This window comes from Acomys minous, assembly GCF_964271855.1.
Source record: "Acomys minous genome assembly, chromosome: 15".
Lineage (NCBI taxonomy): Eukaryota > Metazoa > Chordata > Mammalia > Rodentia > Muridae > Acomys > Acomys minous.
The window spans coordinates 101,308,828-101,325,651 of record NC_140497.1 but is presented as its reverse complement, the minus strand read 5'-3'; the positions used below and the strand labels follow the sequence as shown (position 1 = coordinate 101,325,651).

Here is a 16,824-nt window from a genome sequence, read left to right as displayed (position 1 = left end):
TCGAAGCGATTCCCCAAGACTCCATCTTTTAAAAAAAGTTGGGGTTTTAAAAACCTACTTACTGTTTTTAAAAGAATTTTTTTGGACAGCGTCTCATGTAGCCAACGCTGGCCTCCCATTCCATTTGTAGCTTCAGATGGCTTTGAACTTCTGATTCTCCTGCCCCAGCCTCCCGAGTGAGTGCTGAGGTGACAGGTGTCGCCACGGGCCGAATTTACCTGGTGCTGGGCTCAAACCCAGTATCGGGATTTTTAAAAGCCGTGCTAGAAGTTCACCGTTCACTGCACGGAGGAGGCAGCAGCAGGATCTTCTTGAGTTATCCTTGGCTACATAGAGAGTTGCAGGCAAGCCTGGGCTACGTGAAACGTTGTCCTAAAACAAATAAGGCTTTTCAGTACATTCATCAGCTCCACCTAACCAACGATATCTCCACAAGGAGCTCGCAGTGGTACCAGTAGGCTCTCTCACCCCTCTGCTCCAGCCCCTCACAGCCTCAACATGCTGCGTGGGCGGGGCCTCTGGGTCGGCTCGCCATCACTCAGTTTTATCCTTATCTTTTCTTTTGTTTTTGCTGTTGTTGTTTGTTTTGTTTTTCAGTCAAAGTCTCTCTGTGTAGCCTTGGCTGTCCTGGACTCACTTTGTAGACCAGGTTGGCCTCGAACTCACAGCGATCCACCTGCCTCTGCCTCCCGAGTGCTGGGTTTACAGGCGTGCGCCACCACGCCTGGCCAGTTTCACGCTTTTCAAATTCCACCCACTATGTGGTGCTGTCGGGTCTGTGAAACTTCCTTTTTATGGCTGAGTAGTATTCCAGCGCTGTGGCCGCCCTGGCATATGCACAGACGGTTTTGTAGCTGTCCTGGGGTAGCTGCATGGAATGTTCCAGAACAAGGAATGCCTTTTCCGGCATGTGTTTCCCTCCCCTTGGAGGTGCGCCTGCGAGGGGACTTCCCGGGCCGCTTGGCAGCTTTGTGTTTTCCAGAGCGTGGAAGGCACCAGTTGGTTTCCCCAAGCGCCAAGCGAACCTCAACACAGTGACTGGGCCCGCGCGACATGCAGCCTGGAGTCTGGCTGGACACGCGTGTGCGAGCTCTACTCAAACCGCGAGCCACGTGTGAGCGCGGGCTGGGGTCCCACAGCTCCGAGAACCATGGCTTAGGTCCTCCCATGAACAATTCTCCTGCCGTGTGGCGAGGCAGCAGCAGCAGGTGTTCAAGGCTGGCTTGAGGTACATGAGACCTATCTCAGCAACCCAAAAATAAAGACAGAAATGCCTTAGAACACCGTACCCGAGCGACTTTCTGAACGTTCTGATCGGGGCTGGAGAGACGGCTCAGTGGTTAGAACACTGGCTGTTTTTGCAGAGGACGCGGGTCCCAGCGCCCACAGGATGCTCACAGCTGCCTGTAACACCAGTTCCAGGGGATCCGGCGCCCCTTCTGGCCGACACCAGGCACATATGTGGTGCTCAGCTACACAAGCAGGCAAACACCACATACACTAAATAAAAACAAAGAAAACCGGGGGCTGGAGAGATGGCTCAGCGGTTAAGAGCACTGTCTGCTCTTCCAAAGGACCCGCGTTCAGTTCCCAGCAACCACACGGCAGCTCACAACTGTCTATAACTCCAGTTCCAGGGGATCTGACACCCTCACACCAATGCACATAAAATAAAATTAAATGAATTATTAAATAAATAAATAAAACCTGTAAAATTGTTCTTATTGATAAAATTGTGCCTTGTGGTTGTTCCTTGCAAACTCCTATTCATCCTTCAATACCCTCTTTGAATGTTCCTTCCAGGTTTCGGGGTCTTTTGAGCACAGGAAGAGAAGGCCACTCCCTTTCCTGGTCTAGAGGCCACAGAAGCTGAGGCCATGAGGACGTTCAGAAGTTCCTTCTGATATGGTTTCCGGGGCCCTTGTGACCTGGTCCTTCCTGCTCCCCGCCCTTGTGTGTGTAACGTTTCTGAAAGTGGGGCATCCTGGGCACTTAGCTGCACTGAGCCTCCACACAGGCAGCTGGGAGGAGCCCGGAGTGGGATGGGGAAGAAGGCACAGGGGCAAGACACATGGGGGGGGGGGGTTCTGTGGGGGAGGGGCCCATGCTGTGCTGGCAGCACTGGACGACCCAGCACCTGGTGTGCCTGGGCTCACCTCACACACCTTCCATGGCTCCTAGTTCCTCACCCCCCCCCCCCAGCCTGGCACTTGAAGAGGAGTGACAAGGGCGGGCACTATGGACGTGCCACCGCCAGGCACTGGTCATAGGTGCCTGGCTGCTGTCACTCAGCCCCGCCCTCCCTCATATGCAGTTTGTCGGGACAAACTGAGGCAGATATATGTGTTTGTGTGAAGGCAACGTTGGCAGGGATGGGCGTGGCTCCAAAGCAACCAAGTTTGGCCTCAGTGGGGCCACTTGAATCCATCTCTTTGCCTCTTGCCGGGCCTCTGACCTCAGTTTCCCCATCAATGAGGTAGAGCGAGCTATGCATCCTTTCTGAGAACAAGGGCTGTCTTAAGTCCACCAGAGGGGTTAAGCTCAGGGTACAGTCTCTCACGACCTTCCCTCCCTCCCTGGCCAGCCTAGAGCTCATGGCAATCCTCCTGCCTCAGCCACGCAGGAAGGTACCTGGCCTTCCCTTGTTTCTGTTCCATTTCCCTGATGCTGCCCCTCCCCCACTTCCCTGTACTCTCTTCTCCCCCTCCCCCTCCTTTTCTTCCTGCCAGCGCCACGGAGTCAGTCTGTGTGGGTCACGGGGTCGGAGTGTGCCAGGGCACAGACACAGCCTCATTGTCTCAGAGCTGCTGACCTCACAGCCCTTGAGACACTTGACCCCGGGCCAGGCCTGGACAGCTAGCTGTCCTGGGGACATGGCTCCAGCTGCAAGGAGCCCCACCCAAAGCACCATGAGCTCATTCACATGGGCCTCAGTTTCCCCTTACGCCCAGCCCAAATCCTTTGTCTTCATTGTGTGAGCCCTGGAACTCAGAAGACTTTTCATTTGAGACAGGGTCTCTCTGTGTAGCCCTGGCTGTCCTGGACTCACTCTGTAGACCAGCTGGCCTGGAACTCATAGAAATCCACCTGCCTCTGCCCCCTGAGCACTGGGATTTAAGGTGTGCACAGCCACGCCTCACTCTGAAGACATCTCTAGAGAAAAGTCATACCACTTAAAATTCTTTTTTATTCCTTTCTTTCTCTTTCTCTTTCCTTTTTCTTTTGAGAGTCTATACAGTACAGGCTGCCCACACATTCATGGCCATCCCCCTGTCTCAACATCATAGATACTGGAAAAAGCACTTTAAAATGCAACCTACAGGCTGGGGTTCAGTTTCTAGAGTCCTTGCTTACACAGGAAGCCCTGGGATCCATCCTCAGCACCCCATAAATCAGTGTGGGGGTACACACCTGTCACCAGCATTGGGGAGCTCTCTGCAGGAGGATCAGGTGAAGGCCACCCTGAGCCACATGAGACCCTGTCTTTAAAAAGAAAAGAAAAGAAAAAAGAACCTCCCAAAAGTTTCCCAGGCTTTCTTAGCCCAAGGTGGGTTTGTGGTGCAGCGGGGGCCACCTCAGATCTGACTTCCTGGGTTTCGCTTTCCCTTTGACTGGCCCTGAGAGGCAATGAGTTTTTCTTTCTTTTTTCCTCTCTTTTCATTTTCTTCCTCTTCTCAGCATCAGCGTGTTCCGGGGTGGGGACAGGGCTGCTGGGCCCCTTCAGCCGTGCAGCAGAAGTTCCAGGGGCCTCAAGGCTCCTCGTGGACCTGATGGGGCTGCCAGGGGCCAGCAAGCACATCTTCATCTTCATCCTCATCTTCCTCCTGCTTTGCCCTCTGGGCGGTGAGTCGCCATCTGTCCCCACTCCACATCTCCTGGGTAGGGAGGGTCTGCGGCGGGCTGCGGGCTCCAGGTCGTAGGGAGGGTCCTCCACGGGCTGCGGGCTCCAGGTCGGGGTGATCTCTGGGGCTCTCTTGCTGTGGCTGCAGGGACCCCACTTCACTCCTGGTTTGATTTTTCGCCTCTGCTCATCTTAGACAAGCACAGCTCAAGGGAGGGCAGGCGCATGTGAGACCTCCGGCTCTGCACACAGCTGCCAGCGGACACTCATACATGCGATCTGTACTTTCAGAACAGGCTGGGAAGAGCTGAGCCCCTGTGCATTCACCTCCATCACTGCTGCTGTGTGACTCTGGGCAAATTCTATGCCTCTCTGTGCCTCTATATTTGTCTGTAAGCCAGGGACCTGCAGCTTGTTGGCTCCTCATTTCAGTTTGATGGAGGGACTATAGCCAGGAAAGGTGATCAGGGATAGTGCTGCAAACAGGCTGAGAGAGCGGGGCAGAGGGGAGGCATGGCCTGCGGGATTGGGGTCACCAGAGAGGACAGCAAGGAACCCAAAAGGCCAATTCTCCCCTACCCCCCGAGAATCCTGATACGCTCCCAGTTAGGGTAACTCCTTGCCTGGGTGTTCTACACTCTCAGGCAGGGCAATTCTGGGGAGACTCTGGTGCCCAGGGCGCCGCCACTGTGGGATCCTCTCTGGGGACATCACCATCTCCTGGGGACGGCTTTAGGTAGATGCCAGTAGCCACGTACTCACGGGCTCTTACCCCCAGGCTCACAAGACTTGCTGTGCTGTGACACTACTGTCATTTTCCCTTGTCTTTCAGCCTCCTGCAGACATGGCAGCTGCTGCTTTGAGAAGCCACCATACCCAGATGGAGTCTCAGGTCGGCCACTGCCCCTCCCAGCCTGAGAGCCACACCAGGCTCCGCCTCCTCTGTCCCTGGTGTGCTTCCCTGCCCTTCAGCACCTCAGGAGCACTGGTCCCCTCTGCTCCTCCTCCTTTGCAGCCTGGTCTCAGGGGTTAAGCAACAGTTATCCTGAGGGGCCAGTGTGAGAGACAGTCACTGGGTACTCCCTCACACTTGTCCCTAAGGGAAATATTTATATTTGTTACAAAGGTCACAATAGGAACTCCAAGAAACAGGCCCCCAAAACCACTGTTTAAAAAATAATCACGAGAGTCCAATCGGAAAACCTCTCATCGCGTTATCCCAGGCCTTGGAAGGCTGAAGGGTGAAGGGATGAGGAGCTCGTTGTCATCCTTGGCCAATAAGGTTAAGGTCAGCCTGGGCTACAGGAGACTCAACACAAAACTCTGCAGCGAGCTTGGGTGCAGATAGGGTTCCCAGTGTTGAAAACCAAATCTGCCTTGTGAGAAGGGCGTGGCCCCTATGCAGGCCGTCTGTGTGCAGAGGCCCTGATGTGCCCTGTACCCGGGAGGTGCAGAAAGGCTGCTGGCAGCAGGAGGAGGAGGAGGGCAGGGCAAGGGGACACAGGGAGACCTGTCACCATGGAGCCCCATATCTCCGACCTCAACCGTCTCCCACAGGCTCCTCCCTGGGACCCAGGAATCTGAGCTGCTACAGGGTTTCCGGGCCAGAGTACGAGTGCTCCTGGGAGTATGGTGGCTCTGAGGACAATGTCACTCATTTCCTGAGGTGCTGGTGAGGACCCGTTTCCACAACCTCACTTGTCCCCCAAAATTCCCACAGCCAAGATCTGTGTATGAGCTCTCAGAATGTCAAGTAGGATGTTGAGGGTGACATCATGCCACTACAAGGGGTGGGCAGAGAACAGGCTCTCTGTTGTGCTGTTTTGTTTTTGTTTGGTCCTTTCAGACAGGGTCCCACTCTGCAGGCCTGGCTGTCCTGGACTCGCTTTGTAGACCAGGCTGGCCTCGAACTCACAGCGATCTACCTGCCTCTGTCTCCCGAGTGCTGGGATTAAAGGCGGGCGCCACCACTAACGGCCAGTGATGCCAGCTGTTTGTTAGAGGCGCTAGCACTGAACAATGCCCCACTCAGTTTCCAGTCTTTACTTCATTCTCAAACTGACCCTTATGATTCCGACCCCCCGCCCCCGCCCCCGCCCCTACCCCCACCCCCGCCCCGGCCCCTCCACCGGATGCCTCTCTAACGCTCTCCCCCACTACAGCTTCAAGCCAATGAGCTGCTGCTACTTCCCCGCGGGGCTGAAAAGGACTGTGAAGTTCTCGGAACAGGCCGGTGTCCCTGTGCTGTCCAACGTCACGTTCTGGGTGGAGTCTCGGCTCGGTGACCGCACTCTGAAGTCCCTGGAGATATCCCTGTGCCTGTCCAACTGGAGTGAGTTCTCTGCCTCCTTGTCCCTGTCAACCCAGGCACCCCCAGTCCCCAGCCTGAGAGCATCCGGGGGCCAGGGTGAGTGGCTGGACATCGCTGCGTGGCAGGCAGACGTCACACAGGACCCCCTGTCACTGGGCTCTTAGTTTCTTCTGCCTTCTGCCTCCACAGTCCTGCCAGCCCCTCCCGGGAGCTGTGTCTTCATGACTCAGCGCGTCTTTGACAGAGTTCTGTCCTGAGTGTGTGCGTGAGGATGTGGGTTGTGGGCAGGCTCAGGGACAGATGTGTGCAGGCGACCGAGAGAGTGAGGGGGCTGCCCACCATTCCACTGAGGCAGGAAATTAACCAGGGCGGAGAAAAGTTCACTTGTCAGCAGGAAACATTCCGACAAGATGGTTGTTTTGGAGGGACAGATACAGCTGAGAATGAGACTCAGGATTTTCCTTATAGTCTACAATGAGCTGCCCCCAGCCCCTCACTGGGAGATTCTAGGCAGAGGCTCCACCCCTGAGCCACACCCCCAGCCCCTCACTGGGGGATCCTAGGCAGGGGCTCCACCCCTGAGCCACGTCCCCAGCCCCTCACTGGGGGATTCTAGAAGGGGCTCCACCCCTGAGCCACGTCCCCAGCCCCTCACTGGGGGATTCTAGAAGGGGCTCCACCCCTGAGCCACTCCCCTAGCCCCTCACTGGGGGATCCTAGGCAGGGGCTCCACCCCTGAGCCACGTCCCCAGCCCCTCACTGGGGGATTCTAGAAGGGGCTCCACCCCTGAGCCACGTCCCCAGCCCCTCACTGGGGGATTCTAGAAGGGGCTCCACCTCTGAGCCATGCCCCCAGCCCCTCACTGGGGGGATTGTAGGCAAGGGCTCCACCCCTGAGCCACGCCCCCAGCCCCTCACTGGGGGATCCTAGGCAGGGGCTCCACCCCTGAGCCACACCCCCAGCCCCTCACTGGGGGATTCTAGGCAGGGGCTCCACCCCTGAGCCACGCCCCCAGCCCCTCACTGGGGGATTCTAGGCAGGGGCTCCACCTCTGAGCCACGCCCCCAGCACCTCACTGGGGATTCCAGGGAGGGGTTCACCACTGAGCCATCTCTCCAGCTCCTTTAAAATCATTGGACTGGGCTCATTAGACATGAGCCTAGCATACACGGAGGGCTAAGGTTTTATCGCCAGCACCGCATAAATCAGCTGTGGGAGTGCACGCCTGTCCTGATCCTTTTCTGGAGGCAGAAGAATCAGTAGGCCAAGGCCAGCCTCGGCTACAAGGAACCCTCTCTAAAGAAACAAAAACAAAAACAAAAACAAAACCCAATGTGTGAGACAAAGCTCCTGTCGGGAACTCTGAGTACAGAAGGCCTGCCCTAGCTGGGTGCGCAGGGGTCTCTCGCTCTCATCAGGGTGGTCCATGGGTGTCGCTGGGCAAACTTTCTGTATGTTGTACTTGAGTGACAGGCACGTGTGCCCCCTCCCAGTCAAGTTCAAACCCCTGGAAAACATCGTAGTGTCACGACGAGGCAGACAGTTACGCATGGACTGGAATGTTTCTTCTAGTGAGGCCGGTGCTGAGGTGCAGTTTAGGCGCCGGATGCCCACAACGAATTGGAAATTGGTGAGTTTGTTTTCCAGGTCAAAGGTCACCATTACAGGGCCTGGAGAGATGGCTCAGAGGTTAAGAGCCCCGCCTGCTCTTCCAGAGGTCCTGAGTTCAATTCCCAGCAACCACATGGTGGCTCACAACCATCTACAATGAGATCAGGTGCCCTCTGCTGGCAGACAGGCACACATGCAGGAAGAGAACACTGTATGCATAATAAATAAATAAATCTTTTTAAAAAGGCCCCCATAACAACATCAGTGTCCACTCCCATCAGGGTCTTCATCTCTACTGCTTGCTCCATGGTCCTCTCTCTCTCTCTCTCTCTCTCTCTCTCCCTCCCTCCCTCTCCCTCTCCCTCCCTCCCTCCTTCTCTCTCTCCCTCCCTCTCCCTTTGTCTCTCTCTCTCTCTGTGTCTCTCTCTCCCTTTGTCTCTCTCTCTCACACACACACTCTCTCTCACACACACTCTCTCTCACACACACACACACACACACACACACACACACACACCCCTCCTCAGTCTCCCCATTGGCTCCCCACCGCCCTCCCTGAGCATCTTGTCAGCATCTTGCACCTCTGACAAGCCCTGGGCTGCTTTTCTCTGCGGTCCAGCCTCCCAGGCTGTGTGAGAGCTGCCAGCCCCCACTACATCCTGCTCCACCCTCACCCCCTTCTCAGACCCCTGCTACCCTCAGATCCACTCTCTCCTTCCCTCCCTCAACTGTGTCCTTCTCAGTCAGTGTAGTCCATGGCCCCCTCCAATACTTTTGTTTGTTTTTCCCGAGACAGGGTTTCTCTGTGTAGCCTTGGCTGTCCTGGACTCACTTTGTAGACCAGGCTAGCGTTGAACTCACAGAGATCCTCCTGCCTCTGCCTCCCGAGTGCTGGGAATTCCAGGCATGCACCACCTCGCCTCACTGGTCCCCGCCCCACCACCAAGTCTATGACTCTACCCAGGCCTCAGTTTCCCCCTCAAATAAACAGGCAGTGAGTCAGAGGGGCCTGGCCTCGCTGCAGCACCCACCTCACCCCAGGACTTGGGAGATGAAGGAGGGAGGGAGGTGGGGGGGGGTTGAGGAAGGAGGGAGAGAGGCTCTGAAGGGGTAAAGATGGAGGGAGACTTCGGGGTGTGTGAAGGAGGCCCACAGCCTTCAAGACCCAGCTGCACCCTCAAGTCCAGACTCAAAGAGCAAATCAGAAAAAGCCAAAGTGCTCGTTTCCGAACCACAGAGGGAAAAGTGCTCATACACCGGACCTCTTTCTCTTTTAGGGTGACTGCAGACCTCAGGATCATTCTGGCTTGGGGGTGATTGTGGACACTCATGGCAGCAGTCCTGGTAAGCATTAATGAAGTGACTACTGTATGCAGGGCCTGTGGCTCTGCCCTGTTGGTCAGTGTGGGTTTATTCCTCTTCTGCAAGCTGCAGAATGAGGTGTGGAGGTACCAAGGTCACGGTCAAGAGTGGGAGCCCAGCCCAGACCCAAAGGAGCAGAAGTGAGCAAAGAGGGACCCAGGGACAGCGCTGGACAGGTCACCTAGGTCTAGACCAGGCAGCCCTAGCATACTGACACCGTGTTCCACGCTCTGCCTCTGCCCAGAGTCCTACCTCTGCCCTTCAGAGACCATGGCCCAGGAGTTCCAGCTACGGCGGCGGCGGCTCTCCTCAGGGGCCCCTGGAGGTCCCTGGAGTGCTTGGAGCAAAGCTGTGTGTGTCCCACCTGGTGAGAGGGGCCTGGGTTATGAGTTCTAGGAAAGTCACCTGTGGTGGTGCGTGCCAGTCATCCACACCTGGGGAACCTGGGCCAAGCAGATGGCCTTTTTGAGGTCAGCCTTGGCTCCATAGCCAGACTCTGTTGGAAGAGAGTAAAAGACATGACAGCAAATTTTAGACATCAGGCTTGGAGGTTAGACCTCAGGCTGAGGGGTTAGACCTCAGGCTGTCGGGTTAGACCTCAGGCTGAGGGTTAGACATTAGGCTGAGGGGTTAGACCTCAGGCTGTGGGGTTAGACCTCAGGCTGAGGGGTTAGACCTCAGGCTGTGGGGTTAGACCTCAGGCTGTGGGGTTAGACCTCAGGCTGTGGGGTTAGACCTCAGGCTGAGGGGTTAGACCTCAGGCTGTGGAGTTAGATCTCAGGCTGTGGGGTTAGACCTCAGGCTGTGGGGTTAGACCTCAAGCTGTGGGGTTAGACATCAGGCTGAGGGGTTAGACCTCAGGCTGTGGGGTTAGACCTCAGGCTGTGGGGTTAGACCTCAGGCTGAGGGTTAGACCTCAGGCTATGGGGTTAGACCTCAGGCTGTGGGGTTAGACATCAGGCTGTGGGGTTAGACCTCAGGCTGTGAGGTTAGACATCAGGCCGAGGGGTTAGACCTCAGGCCGTGGGGTTAGACCTCAGGCTGTGGGGTTAGACATCAGGCTGAGGGGTTAGACCTCAGGCTGTGGGGTTAGACCTCAGGCTGTGGGGTTAGACCTCAGGCTGTGGGGTTAGACATCAGGCTGAGGGGTTAGACCTCAGGCTGTGGGGTTAGACATCAGGCTGCTTCATGGTGCATGGAAAGCACTTGTCTTCAGGAGGACGGGGGAGGTGGGCATGGTTCCAATCAGGTCTTCTCTAGTTTTCTACACAGAGGGCTTCTGGGCAGAGGGACTTGTCTTGGCCACTCAGTTCTTCCGGCTGTCCTTTCAGAGCCCCTCCCCCAGCCGGAGGTCAAGTTCGAGGTGGAACTGGGCCAAGACGGAAGGCGGCAGCTGACCACGCAGGGGCAGGTGACTGGGCTAGCCTGGGCTGTGGGAGCCATGCCTTGCGTGAGCAGGGGAGGGCAGCGTCCCTGGTGCGTGTCCTGGGCCCCACGCCTGTCTCCTGCTCAGCAGTGGCTGCAGCAGGCAGTCCCCGAAGGCTGCCAGGACGTCAAGTCCGGGGCTTGGGTGTCCTACGTGGTGCGCGTTCGCATGCTGTCCTGCACGTGCCAGGCTCAGGCCTCGTGGAGAGTGCCCCTGGGCGAGACGCTGAACCTCTCCGAGGCCGCCTACGAGTTGGTCGTGGTCGCCAAGACTCGCTTCGGGCGCAGCTCCTATCATAAGTGGCGACTTCCTGCTCAAGAGATGGCAGGTGCCAGGGTCGCACGGGGGAGAGCAGGAGGGGGCGGGGTCAGCCCTGCGCCAAGCATGCGCGAGGGAGGGGGCGCTCCTCCCTCACCGGAGAATGAGAATGAGGGTGCACAGAGCACCCGGTGACCACCCAGCACTCGGGAGGCAGAGGCACGGGGATCGCTTAGTTCGAGGCCAGCCTGGTCTACAGAGCGAGTCCAGGACAGCTAAGGCCACAAAGAGAACCCTTATCTCGAAAATGCAAAAACAACGACAAAAGGCCAGGTGGTGCCTGTCAAGTGTTCAGCCTGGCATACAGTTGGTGCTCAGTACATGCTAGTTCATCTCCTCAGACTCGGAGGCCGAATCTGCGTCTGTAATTAGCACTGACATGCGGGTGACCCCTTGTCCCCTTGTGACGCTCCTTCCAGAGACAAGAACCCTGAATGTCAGCGTGGAAGGCAACGTGAAGTCTGTCCACTGGGCAGCCCGGGCTCCGGGCACCACCTACTGCGTCGAGCGGCAGACGCGGGGCACCGACAGGAACCACACGCACTGTACCCTAATCGCGCCAGAAGATGGGGACTCAGGCGAGACGGGTGCGCTACCCTCAGCCGCCAGGGTCTTCGCAGGTTTCTGAGTCGCGCCCTGGGCAGGTCACACCCTGTGGATAAAGAGTCTCACATAGGGCGGTGAATTAGACATTCGCCAGGGAAGGTGGCATTTCACAGTTGCTGGTGGCAAATTAATGAGGTCTGAGAAGGACGGGGAGCGTATGGTCCCGGCGGTGTCTTGTTGTAAGACTTCCTGCTCTGAGTTTGGGCTGTAGTTCTGAGGGGCACAGCTTTGGGGTTCTCAGAGAGCCCCAGCCGAGGCTGCAAAGCTGAACCCCTGCCCATGCTGTAAAGGCTGGAGTAGTGGCATGAGGGAATCCAGGGGAAGGGGCATAAGGGCTTTGATGCAGGAGTAGGAGTTTCCTAAGCGGTCCCAGAAGGCAGCACAGCCAGCGCAAAAACTGACAGTTACGGGACAGTTCGTCAGAGGCTGCGCTGGTCCTTCCAGTGATGCACAGCTGGAGCCCCGAGTCTGCCCAGGACCAGGAGGAGTGTCACTGCGTCACTGTCTTCGCCTCCAAGAACCCCCAGAACGCAGAGCAGTGGTCCACGGTCCTGCGAGGTTACTACTTTGGGGGTAACGGTGAGTAGCTTAGTGACCTTCGATTGGCAGGGCCTGGCTGTAGAATGGTGGGCGGAGCCAGGGCTGTGGGCGGAGCCAAGAATGTGCCGTGCTGATGTACGGAGCCAAGAATGAGCCCTGTCAGTGGTTGTGACCAAAGCTATAAGCAGTCGCATTTACTGGTGAAGTTAGAGTGGTGGGCGGAGCCAGGGTGATGGATGCGGCCGGGGAGGTGGTCATTGTGGTAGGCGGAGCAAGATGGTGGGTGTGGTATTGGGAAAGAGGGCGTGGTGATAGGTAGAGCCAGGAGGCGGTCATTGCAGTAAGGCGTGGTGCTGGGTGTGGCCCAGGTGGGCGGAGCCAGGTTGGTGGGTGTGGCGTCGGTGGGCGTGGCGTTGGCCACATGGGGCGTTGTGGTGGGTGGGGCAGAGGTGGGAGGGGCCTGTCTTCAGCAGGATCCTCAGCTCACAGGGGATTTGCACAGCCTCAGTGGCCGGGATTCCGCGCCACGTGTCAGTGAGGAACCACAGCGGGGACTCCGTGTCTGTGGAGTGGACGCCGTCGAAGCTGAGCGCCTGCCCGGGAGTTCTCACGCGATACGTCGTGCGCTGCGAGACTGAAGACGGCGCATGGGTGTCAGGTGCGGGAGGGGGCGAGGAGCGGGGCACGGTGCGAGCCCCTCGCCTGTGTTCCTGCGACAGAACACAGTGACCACGGCAGCTTAGGGAAGAAACCGGTTATCTGGGCTCAGGGTTCCTCTCGGTGCTCACAGGCCTCGCCTCAGAGACCTCCCATGACACCCCAATTATCCTCAAAGCCAACTGAGGCCAAGTATTTACACATATGAGCCCATGGGGACCACTCTCATTCAAAGCACCACATTCTTTTTTACACGTTTTAGGTACTTGGTTATTGTGTATAACATGGAGTCCACGGAGTGCGCGTGGAGGAGGGCGTGAGGGTCCAACTCTCTGCACGCTGCACAGTGAAGGCTTCAGGGAGGACACACCCAGCCTGCCAGGCCTTTTGTTTGTTTTGTTTTCTGAGACAATGTCTCTCTCTGCAGCCCTGGCTTTCCTGGACTCGCTTTGTAGATCAGGATGGCCTCCAACTTATAGCAATCTTCCTGCCTCAGCCTTCCCAGGACCTCACTGAGCCACGATCCCGGCTTCCTTCACTATTTTTGTTACCTTTAAAACCTGCTGATGACGCCATGTGTCTGTGATAAGGATGCTGCTGTGACCTGTAGTCACAGACAGTCATGAGCCCCCATGAGGGTGCTGGGAACCGAACCAGGGTCTTCTGGAAGAGCAGCCTGTGCCCTTAACCCCTGAGACCCCTCATTGCGAGTGTCAGGCTCTGAGTGTCAGGCTCATTCCAGGAGCCATGACGGGATCCCTAACCCACGCTGCCTTCCCCCAGCAGAGTGGCTCGTGCCACCCACAAAGACCCAAGTGACACTTCAGGGACTGCGCAGTGGCATGATGTACAAGGTACAGGTGCGAGCCGACACTGCTCAACTCCCAGGCGCCTGGAGCCGCCGCCAGACCTTCAGCTTTGGTGAGTGGGGACACCTGATTACCCAGCATGCACTTGGCAGCTCTTCCCCTAATGACCCCCACAGCCCAGCACTGGCCAACTTTTCCTCTGTGGCTTTCCATAGGCCTCTGGAAAAACTATGAGTCAGAATTCCTCTTGTGTGGCCTACCTCAGCTGCCTGTAATATTTGATTATCCCCCCCCCACTTGTCAAACTCATATTTATCCTTCAAAACCCAGCTGTAAAGTTCCCTCCTCCAGGAAGCTCTTCCTACCTGCCTCTGAAGCTCAGTGAAGGAGTAACCGCCCCCTCCCCTCTTTTGGCTCCTTGAGTATGTGGGTCCAGCTGTGTCTTCCCCATCCCTCAACCCTAGTTGCCCCTCCCCCAGGGGTGCAGATTTCCCGTTTATCCATCGTTTTCGCATCTCTGGGGAGCTTCGCCAGCGTCCTCCTCATGGGCGGCCTCGGATACATCGGCTTAAACAGGTAAGGCTCGTCTTACCCCTCCGGACCTGTCCGCCGGGGCAGTATGGAGAACACTCGCGAGCCCAGAGCATGGACCCGTGCTGGTCCAGACTAGGAAACCCGAGCACAGAGGCCCGGAACCTGGCGGCGCTGTGGGCAGAGACGGGACTGAGCCAAGTGTGCGGGAGTCTCCTTCGGTCCACATCACACGACTCACAGCACAGCGGGACAAGGAGGACAGGGAAACACTCTCTCTAACCTGCGGTCTTTTGTTCCCCAGGGCCGCCTGGTACCTGTGCCCACCCCTGCCCACACCCTGTGCCAGCACGGCTGTGGAGTTCCCTGGCAGCCAGGGCAAGCAGGTACCTTCTTTCTCGGTTTCCGATAGTTGTTTCTTTGGTACCTACTGCGGGCAGAGGTTGTGCCGCCCCACAGCTTCCCCAAGCTCTAGGGCGACCGGGAAGCCAGGCGGGCCTGAGAATCTGTGTGAAAGTCATCCCAGAAGCAGAAACTAACGCGGCTTCAACGGATGGGGAACTTGAAAGCCAAACAGGCTGCAGGCTGCGGGCTTCAGGCATGGCTGCACCCAGGCGCGGCCTATGCATTTGTGTGCTACAGCTCTCCTGGGGCCTCAGCCTGGGCTGCTCCAGCGGACTCGGAGCAGGCTCTTCCCCTGGGAACCGGGCGCGCTTGCCCTGAGCCAGCGCTGAGGGGGTGCCCCACCCCGACCCCTGCCAATGAGTGGGCAACACTGTATCCTGGCGCCGCCCACCCGCCTTGGTCCCACCCAATGCCAGGGCTCTGCCTACTGTTATGGCTCCACACCTGTCACGGATGGACCCAATTACGTGACCCCGCCCACAGTCCTGCCCCCGCCCACGTCCTGCCCCTTCACTTAGTCCTGGTCCCGCCCATAATCCTACTCCACTCTATCCCTGCCATTCCTTGCATCCAACACACCCTCACCGCCCCATCCCCACGCCAGTTCCCTTAACTCAGCCCTGGCCCCGCCTGCGAACCGAGGCGCCCCTCACTCAGCCCTGACTGACTCCGCCCACACCTGGCTCCATCTCTCCTTTCTAGGCTTGGCAGTGGCTCAGCCCTGAGGACTTCCCAGAGACCTTGTACCCTCGAGAGACGCTGGTAGTGGAGACGCTCCCGGACGGAGAGGACGAGACAGAGCCCCCCCAGGCCGCCCCTGAGCCCGGCCCGGACACAGCGGGGCCCTTGGAGACCCGGCGCCTGAGCTGGGAGGACTGTCCCGGTGGCGGCCTGGCCCAGGTGACAATCCCGCTGCTCCTGGGAGATGTGGCCCAGGGAGCCCCCGATCTTTGGTGGCTCCAGAAGACCGAGGAGCCGGGACTGCCCACCTACCCTTTGGGACAAGAGGACTGACTGTCGCATCTCCAACCTCCCCCTAAACCGCAACAGCTGGCCACAACGGCTGCCCGATTTTATAGATGCGACTCCCGAGGCCCAGAGAGCCTGAAGTGACCTCGTCTGAGGTCAAACTACGTTTACAGGACGCAAACAGAGGCCTCCCTCACCCGCGCCACTGTAGCACCCCTATTTTCCCCTCCCACCTATTCCCTGCAGCTCCTGTAGCCGCACAGTCTGTGAGCTGGGCTCAGATCCTGGGCTGGCTGGCGTCCGTCCCCAGGCGTACTACACAGGGAGGGGATCGGGATGTTTCTAGAGTGTCCTAAATTAGAGGGCTCAAAGTGTGGGGCTGAGCAGCGGAAGAGAGCTTCCCCGGAGCAGGGCCTCGACATCTGCTGCCTCAGTTTACCTACTGGAGCATTGTGCACTTAATAAATGGGCCTTCCCAGTGACTGGCAGCTGAAGATGACCATTGTGCACACCTGCTATCCCAGCACCCAAGTGACAGTGGCAGAAAGATTAGCCTGGACTGCATAGCCTGGGCTACACGAGACCCTGTCTGGAGGACACTGAGATAGACAGTCACAAAAAAAAAAAAAAAAGACAGTCACTCAACTCCGAGACCAGATCTGGGTAGGAGAGACAGTTGAGGCTTGAGGCCTATGGGGTGGGGATAGTCATTGGGTGGCTCCAGCGCCCTTCCCACGCGGCCGCCCCCCAAGCGCACCCTGGGTCCCCTCTGTCCTGTCCTGTCCCACACGCAGCAGCAAACGCGCGTCCGCGACGCCTCACCGTGACCGCCAGGGGGCAGCAGCGGCGCGTGTTGTGTCCGCACGCCGGGGCACGCGGTTCAAAGCGGACTTTTCCTGCTTGAGCCACCATAGGTGTGAGAACCTTTTAGAACAGGAGTATCCGAAGCTGGTAGGGCCAGGCCTCCAGGACCCGCGGAGGCTGAGCCAGAGGACGCTGCTGCACCTGGAAGAGTGTGCCAGCACTCATGCAGTCAGCCTGGGGGTGGGGACTTCGTCATCCGCATCCAGCCACGCGTGATGGACAAACTTTCCATCCAGCTCCCTGTTCCGCAGGACGTATTTTGTGTCCTGCCGCCAACAGGGAGCGACCAACAATGGAGGGCTCGGGGTGGCTGGAGTGGGGGACAGAGTGACAGCTTAGGATCCCCAGGGCGTGGCGCCCTCACCGGTGCAAAACAAATGGGAAGCCTTACTGTGTCCAGCCCCGGACTGCGTGCTCAGCCTTCGTGGCTCGGGACATCTCACAGGCTGCTGCAGGCCAACACGGACCAAATCTGAAGGCGATGAGGGCAGGCGAGGGGTGCGGGGCGCGAGGCGCTGGGCGGGGGATCGGGGGGGGCGCTGGGCGAGGGGTGCAGGGCGCTAGGTGTGGGAG

At 57.9% G+C, this 16,824-nt stretch overlaps 1 protein-coding gene across 5 annotated transcripts; it reads left to right on the top strand.

The window, feature by feature from the left end:
- Positions 1–3,664: 3,664 nt before the first annotated feature.
- Positions 3,665–16,395, top strand: IL12RB1 (interleukin 12 receptor subunit beta 1). 5 transcript variants are annotated; one of them, XM_084760624.1, is made up of 16 exons: positions 3,665–3,843; positions 4,674–4,733; positions 5,399–5,513; positions 6,004–6,173; positions 7,647–7,783; positions 9,042–9,108; positions 9,392–9,493; positions 10,458–10,537; positions 10,640–10,880; positions 11,290–11,457; positions 11,921–12,055; positions 12,519–12,674; positions 13,457–13,594; positions 13,962–14,058; positions 14,318–14,399; positions 15,121–16,395. In XM_084760624.1, the coding sequence occupies exons 1-16, from the start codon at positions 3,771–3,773 to the stop codon at positions 15,430–15,432; spliced, it is 2,133 nt and encodes a 710-aa protein (XP_084616750.1). In that variant the 5' UTR covers positions 3,665–3,770; the 3' UTR covers positions 15,433–16,395. The 5 variants fall into 5 exon arrangements, with proteins under 5 accessions (XP_084616750.1, XP_084616751.1, XP_084616749.1 ...); XM_084760625.1 differs by having other exon boundaries at positions 3,666–3,843; positions 9,371–9,493; positions 10,643–10,880; positions 13,460–13,594; positions 15,121–16,394; XM_084760623.1 differs by having other exon boundaries at positions 3,666–3,843; positions 9,371–9,493; positions 10,643–10,880; positions 15,121–16,394.
- Positions 16,396–16,824: the final 429 nt, after the last annotated feature.